At 44.5% G+C, this 8,415-nt stretch overlaps 1 protein-coding gene across 4 annotated transcripts in view; it reads left to right on the top strand.

The window, feature by feature from the left end:
• mao (monoamine oxidase) overlaps window positions 1–8,415 on the top strand; it is a 29,189-nt gene continuing 20,774 nt past the window's right edge. For all 4 annotated transcript variants that reach the window (XR_013937557.1, XR_013937558.1, XR_013937559.1 and 1 more), the window contains exon 1: window positions 1–95. Coding sequence is in view for 1 of the 4 variants with exons in the window: in XM_080535837.1 (XP_080391963.1) it covers window positions 41–95 (55 nt within the window). In the remaining 3 variants the exon portion in view is untranslated. The remainder of the gene's footprint in view (window positions 96–8,415) is intronic.

Consider the following 8,415-nt stretch of genomic DNA (forward strand, 5'->3'; position numbering starts at 1 on the left):
GGCAGCTGTGGTTAGAGGCTCGAGCGGCACAAACAGCACCATGACAGCACCGAGCAACACTTACGACGTGATAGTGATCGGAGGAGGGATATCAGGTTGGTGCAAAATGTTTAACAACCCCTTCCCAAAAATCTTACTGTACTTTAATATGATAAATGATTAGACTTAACATGCAAGGTTAGAAAATGAGATATGATTAGAAACCCTTCAATGCATTATGGTCATATTATCGCGAAGCGCGAAGATCTCGTCACCGTGCAGGTTGTCGCTTCGCTGGTGCTTTTATGTAAGTACCGACGACTAGTACTACCAACTGTTGCAATGACACATTTGCAACATTGTTGCCCCCCGCGATGCTATTGAAGGGACAACATGTAGGTGGCTTTTTAGGAACAGGATATAGTGGATACATTCACGTTTCGTTGTTCACTTGCCGTGCAGCGCTGTGCAGTTCGGTTCGTCTGTGTTTGCTTTTCACGCGGTCCCTCTTCCGTGAAGCTGCATCCTCCTCTGCGTCCTCGTCTGGTTATAGTAGGAGTGTCTGTTAAGTCGTGACGTTACAATTATAAGGTTCTATCTCCATTTTTGTCAAAATTTAGTTTTTTACATAATCTGATCCATTATGTGTTTATTAATGCCTGTGTGGTGTTATTTTTTTTAAATGTTGACATTTTTTAGTTAGTAATTCATAAAATACAAAGGTTCCATCTCCCAAAACATAATGGAATGTAAAAACTTTGACGCTCAATATCTCTGAACTACGGTACCCTAAACGGAGATAGAACCTTATCATTCTAAACGGAGATAGAACCTTATCATTCTAAGCTCACGAAGTAACAACTGCACTGGTAGCCTGTGTTTCTGCTGGTTTTTACTACAGTTGGTATGATACACGCTTTGTATTGGCAAGGCAAGGCAAGTTTATTTGTATAGCACATTTCATACAACAGGGGCAATTCAACGTGCTTTATATACAGCATTATACAAAATACAGAGAATAGTAAGCAGATAAAATAAAATAAAAATGACAAGAATATATACATATAGAATTTATATATATATAAACATGTAATAAGAGATCAAATATTGTTTAATACACACTTTACAATCAATACATTTTGTCAGATTTTTTGGCTTGCTGATTATTATTATAGCCTATATTATAGTCACACACCTCTCTTGCCTAATGGATGGACAATTTCCTCAAAGTATACTCAAGTCAGTAGAAAATGGTAAACCTGGAATGGTTAAACAACGGTGAAAGGTCACCGTGTCACAGTGTCTCTGGAACTTCATGTTAGTTTCTTTACAGTGTCATATCTCACACAAGCTGCTCCCATGGCTGACTCGGTGATACTAATAGCCCAAAACACTCACAGCGGGTGGCATGGCAGTGACTCTAGTTACGGTTTCAATAACTCATGCTCCAGGGGTTCTAATGTGTATTAATTATCATAATTATCTGCCTCTCTTGTCCAAACTCAAGACATTAGTTGTGTTTGGTGCAGCTGCTAGTTCATCATCTTCCTTCTCTAAATCTGACTGGAGCAGTAGGCTCTCCCCTCGAATGTGTCTGTAGGCTCTCCCCTCTAATGTGTCTGTAGGCTCTCCCCTCTAATGTTTCTGTAGGCTCTCCCCTCTAATGTTTCTGTAGGCTCTCCCCTCTAATGTTTCTGTAGGCTCTCCCCTCTAATGTTTCTGTAGGCTCTCCCCTCTAATGTTTCTGTAGGCTCTCCCCTCTAATGTTTCAGTAGGCTCTCCCCTCTAATGTTTCCGGGTACTTTTAGAAGCAGAGAGGTGATGAGGTAATGACAAGTTAGATAGCTCTCTTCTTTGCTGAGCACTGGGAGGTGTTGTTAAATTCTTGGCAGCAGACATGTTACACAGAGTATTTACAGATCTCTGATAAGAGTTGTACTAAACCTTGTGAAAGGCCCCAGATCCTGTTGTTATAGCCTTCAGTCCAGCTCAGACTAACTAGTACAGCAGGGATGGAAGGTACCGGATGCAAGTATTGGAAAGCCACTGTGTGTGCAAGCTTTTTTGATTGAAATAATTGTGGTTTTACATTTTGAACCGAAGATTGCATTTGTAAACACTTTATCCAGTAGTGCTGTGTCTATGAAGGATCATTAGGTTGGAGCAAGGTGTTTGCAATACTATTTTGCCATCAAGTAGGTTGTATTCTTCCATTTTCTTTAATGTTGCAAGCTAGCAGAGGCATCAACTCTCTGCAAAACAGTCTAACCTGGTCAGAAAAGATGACACACAACAAGCAACCATTCTACAGACATGTAGGGGGAGGGTTCTTGGAATAGAACATCCCATGAAATTGTGAGCACATTCTCCCCTCGCTCTGTCCAAGTCACGGCTAATCTAACATTCTCCAGACCTCCGTAACAGTTCGCGAGAACAACGTGATTTGGACGTATAACTACGAGAGACTCAGTAGGAGGTAACTGTAATATAATGATATAAATATATGTAATTTAGCTGATGCTTTTATCCAAAGCGACTTACATTGCAGTGAGTGCATACATTTTTCAGTATATGTGGTCCCAGTGGGAATCAAACACACAACCTAAGCGTTGTTAGTGCCATGCTCTACCAGCTGAGCCACAGAGGACTCTCTGAACTACAGGACACTCTACATACAAACTTGTAAATAAATGATCATGATAGAAATTGCACCTCTTGATCTACTGAAATACCACAAGCTGCCAATTAGCTGCAGCCCAGAGAAAGCTGTCGGACAAGACCAAACTAGAGAGTGCATGTACATTCATGCGCAAGTGAAGCTATGTACAGGTGCAACTCAAAACATTTGAATATCAAATTCAAATTGTGAAATTGAAAACTCTCTCTAGCCCACAAGATAGACAGCTCGGTAGGTCTAGCCCACCAGATAGACAGTTAGGTAGACATAATACCTTCATCCAGGGGTTGATTTAGGGTTGGGCAAGTTTATTGTGTTAGTGATTGAATCTTTCCACAGCCTGTCCATCTAAACCTAACCCTAGCCCCAACCCTGCTACTACTGCTACAGCCACAGGCTGGCCCAGTGTAGACAGATGTAGGCCAGAGTCTAGAGGGTTCCCCTCGTCAGTGACTAGGTCATGCTCTTGTTCACAGCTCAGAGGAAAACAAACTGACTGTCAGATTTGAGCTCTATGGTCACCAATCTATATTCAGTATTAAGACATGTGTACGTGTTGTTTCAGAAAGGTATTTTGTTGCTGAATGAGTTGATGTTAGAGAGAGAGTTACCAAACGGACTAACCAAATTGTGAGTTCTATGAACTCAGGGTTCGCCCTCTGTGAGGTGTTGGTGTAGGTTATGTCCAGGGGTTGAATTGAGATGGAGCAGATTAGACCAGACCGCACCTGAGAAATCTTGAACGCACCACTTATGTTCTTAACCTGTGGTTCCAATTTTATAACCCTGCAGGTTTACCTCAAAATAGTCTCACTCCGTTGACCCTCTTTCTATTTCTTTCTCCCTCTCTCTCTCTCTCTCTCTCTCTCTCTCTCTCTCTCTCTCTCTCTCTCTCTCTCTCTCTCTCTCTCGGATAGGCTTTAATTACTCTATTTGTCTGTCCTGTTGCCCTTTAAAGGTGGCAATATAGGCCACATATTACAATTACTGTCTAATCAAAGAAGAGAAGGAAGGCGGGAGAGGGGGAGGAGGGAAGGAGAGAGAGAGAGGGAGGGAGAAATGCTGTTTCTGTCTCTGTGGAGATTCTTGTGCTGTGAGTGTTACTTAGAAGAAGCCTCCTCCTGCCTGCAAATGCAATTGACGTCTGCCAGCGACCAGTCACTGGACCTCGCACCCTCAGGGGAGCCAGCACTTTCTTAGAAAACACTAAACCCTTCTGACAGCCTGTTACCAAAACCAATGACAGACAGGGAGGGGGAGGGAGGGAGGGAGAGAGAGACGGGGGGGAGATGGGGGGGGGGGGGGGGGGAGAGAGAGAGAGACAGGGGGAGAGTGAGAGAGAGAGAGTGAGAGAGAGCGAGAGACAGGGGTGGAGAGAGACAGGGGGAGAGAGAGACAGGGGGAGAGAGAGACAGGGGGGAGAGACAGTGAGAGAGAGAGAGAGAGAATGTGTGGCATTTTGGAGCATGATGAAGTCCCTGTACCCTAATGAAATAAATGAATTATGATTCAAGACACAGTTCTCTAGGCCTCATATCATACAATAAATGTGAACATGATTGAGTCATGTTCTCTTGTTAAATCTTAGTTCACCAATCACAGTGATTCCCCCAGGCGATGACTAGGTTTCATTGGGCCAGAGGTATATCAAATCCATCTGGATTCCTGTTGTCCAGGTGTGTAAAACTTAAGTGGCTATGTAATTGCATCACGCTCAATAGAAATTCTGGGCCAGGACTCCAACTGTGCAGTTTCCAATGGATCTGGTTTGCCAAAAGCCTTTGTGTTGCTGCTATCGTAGTAGAGCGAGTGAGGGCCAGAGTTTTCTTTTGACACAGTGGATAAAGTAGGCATGAGCCTGGGTTATTCGACCTGGCGACTGTTTAGAGAAAGGCTTTTACAAATGACGTAGATGACGGCGGCTAATGAACGGGTGTGTCCGTGTCTTGATCCCAGCGTTTCCTCCTGGTCCGTCTTGCCTCTGCTGCAGAGCGTTGGTATTTGGGGATCTGGACGGGAGCCAGGGAAAACAACCCAGCAGCACGCACATACATACACACACACACACACACATACACACACACACACACACACACACACACACACACAGACACCTACATACGCATGCACATACATACACACACAGACACCTACATACGCACGCACATACATACACACACACACACACACACACACATACACTTACATACACACACACACACACCTACATACACACACATACACACACACACACACACACACACAGACACCTACATACGCACGCACACACACACACACACGCATACACACACTCACACACATACACACGCGCACGCACACACACACACACACACAAACAGACACGCACACACACACACACACTCAAACACACACACACATGTACATATGCGCACACACACACACACACACACACTCAAACACTCACACACATACACGCGCACACACACACACACACACACACACACACACACACACACACACACACACACACACACACCTTCAGTGTGAAGGCTGTGTTCCTCTGGCTTTTGGCCTTGAACATAATTGGGTTTACAGAATCAGAATCCCTTCACCCACAGCTCAACTGCTGCTATATTCTCTAATGAATCATTTATGATGAATAAGAGCTCCAAGATCTTCTGTAAGTGTGTGTACTCCGCCTCATCTATGCTGCCTTTCTGGTGCCCTAATCACAATACACCACAAAGAAGCCTGATAGAACGTTCTTTGTCTTCCCAGCTGAGCAAACAAGAAATGGTACCAGGCCGCTCAGCTGTATCATTAGATATATAATTAGTGTGTGTGCGTGTGTGTGGGTGTGTGTGTGCGTGCGTGCGTGTGTGTGTGTGTGTGTGTGTGCGCTTCATATTGACCAGCTACATAGTGAATAAGACCGTGAGACATGTATCAGTAGTCACAGCTGGGGCTCTCTCATTAGAAACACAATGGCAGGGATGAATGCGAACAGTTCCATGGCTTTTAGCTTAAAGGTGTTTATACAATCAACTGACTGACCGAGAGGATCCATGCATTCATGTGTGTCCAGGTAGGACCCGATAGTCACTAAGGGGCTTAACCTGATGCTGCGTGACAAATGTCTCCCGGGTACTTCGGTCCCGGTTCTGTTCCTGTTTGTCTGTGCTGTTTGTCTGAGTGTGAGAACACCTGCCATTAATGTAGGCACGCGCACACACACTCACACACACACACACACACACACACACACACACACACAGAGGAAAGAACATTGTGCTCTCTGCAGGGTGGTTGGATTGAAGACAGACATCGGTTGTATGAATGTTACAACAATGATTTGATTGAACTCCCTCTTGCAGGTGAACCAGTCTTATCAAGGACACAGCCCAGTACTGTATGGTCAAATCCTTACCCCTCAGTGCGATTCATAAAGTGCACAGTTCCTTTAGCATTGGCCGGCAGATTAACTCTCCCTTTCTCAGTGTTACGCAACCAATCTCATACAATGTCAATAGCCTCATCTTTCTTTCTCTCCTCTCTCTCTCTCTCTCTCTCTCTCTCTCTCTCTCTCTCTCTCTCTCTCTCTCTCTCTCTCTCTCTCTCTCTCTCTCTCTCTCTCTCTCTCTCTGTCTGGAGAAGAAATTACAGTTTCACATGCTCTTTCACTTCCCCCTCGATAAATGGTTTTATATTTCTGAAAAGGTAATCACTGTCACAAGCCTGAAAACATGAGACAGAAGAAATGGGATTGCTGTTGTAAATGTCCCCCCCCTCACAGGCAGCCTTTTAGGGTCACGCCACAAGTACCTCTTTTCACTTTGCTGGTATTGGATTTGTGTGCGTGTGTGTGTGTGTGTGTGTGTGTGTGTCTCTGTGTCTGTGTGTGTGTGTGTGTGTGTGTGTGTGTGTGTGTGTGTCTGTGTGTCTGTGTGTCTGTGTGTCTGTGTGTGTGTGTGTGTGTGTGTGTGTGTGTGTGTGTGTGTCCCTATTAATGTGTTTGCCTCGCTGAGACAGAACATTCCATATTAAGTATCAGAGCTGGCCCAGACAATCTGTCCTCTCCTGTGACCTGTCTTACACACACACACACAAACACACAAACTGTCATCAAGGCTTGCTCTGGAATGAGCGTTTTCCACCCCCAGCCGTCATAGAGAAAGCAGTTAGCAGCACAGCAGAATGTCCATACTAGTGGATACATGATGGCAATACTTAGAGCGTTTAGCAACACTTTTTTAGCAAAATTGCATCTTTCAGCACAGTTTGGGCCGTAAAAGCATGCTAAGCTGACTCCGCGATGTACCTGGTGCCAGCCTGCTTGTACCTGTGCTGAGAGGCGGGCAACTATGCCAGTGATTTAACCTGCTTGTGGTGTTAAAAAAAAGTTAGAATGGCCTCTCCCTCTTGATTATTTGGGTCCAACCACACCTGTCCACACAGTGGTGGTAATGCAAACCATGGAATGTATGAATGACTGAATGTAGCAGGCTTTAGTGAGCCAAGAATTGAGGGGTAGCCAAATCTATTGCAATTTTATGCTGTATGCCGGTATCTATTCATCTAGGTCACACTGGTTTGCCACCTGTTATGGTTATGGTATACGTTATTACAGGTGTGTATAGTATAGTAGCTCCAGGGAGTAAAGGTTTCTGTGTTGGGTGTCATTTAGACTGATTGATTGCCTATATCCATGGGTTTATAGAAGGAGGTTGGCTAGCAGGGTTGTCTGTCTGTCCTGGCTGACAGATTAGCATTTGAGCTGAATCATTCCTGAGGCAGTGAACGTCTCAGAGTTAAAGGTGTGTGTCACCTCCTATCTGCAGGCCTGCTGGTGAGTATGTGAAGTCATAACGTGATTTAGCCATTAGCACAGGGAGACAGGGGAGACGTGTAGACAGGGAGGAGGGAGCAGAAGAGGGGGAGAGATGGGAGGGGAGGGGACAGGTGGGGGAGAGAGTATGAAGGGGAGTTAGGGAAGGGAAGGGGAGCAATTAAAACTGATTGTGCTGAGACGTTATGAGTGTGTGTGATTAGGCGTCTTGTCTGATTAGACTTTGGTAGGGGTCATTAGTCGCATAGATTAGAGTTGAAACACCCAGGATGGTTTATTATGAGGGATTGGACTCTTGGCCTTCGCTTGACTTCTGACAAAGGAGATTATGTACGACTGTGTTGAGGTGTTGTTGGAGATCTCTCTTGGTTTTTATCACTGAGACGGGCCAGGATAAATACACGTTGAATGTATGAGGATTCATATTGCCATGGGCAGCTTTAGAGGCACCAACTCTACTTTGCCTTGTGTTGGGAGTCATAGTGGACTCGTACACTCTCAGGTTGGATCACACAGTATGACACTGAAGCTATTCAGAGAGAAACCAGACAGAGTACAGGCAAGTGTTACCAGGCTGGACTCTGACTGACTCTGACTCTGACTGGGTCATTTGAAACTGAGAGGATTGGCCCACGGTCATTGTCATGGGAACGTTGTCTGCAGTAGTTAGAGCTCATCACTGAACAAATCGTATTTGTGTTCTACCTACTGTAGGCAAAGTGAATTATGAAAGGACACAAGACACAAGATTTGTTTTGTGTCCTTTCCAAAAAAAATTTTTTTTGTGTGCCTATCAAACATTGCAATAATCATTGCTTAATCTTAACATACTTTTAAATGGTAAGTAATTTTACAAGTATCCAGCAAGACCTGTGACACAGATGTTAACTTCTCTGTCTGAACTTGTCTAAATGAGAGACAGCTCTAGCAG

This window comes from Nansenia antarctica (genome assembly GCF_963989245.1).
Source record: "Nansenia antarctica genome assembly, chromosome: 7".
Classification (NCBI taxonomy): Eukaryota; Metazoa; Chordata; class Actinopteri; order Argentiniformes; family Microstomatidae; genus Nansenia; species Nansenia antarctica.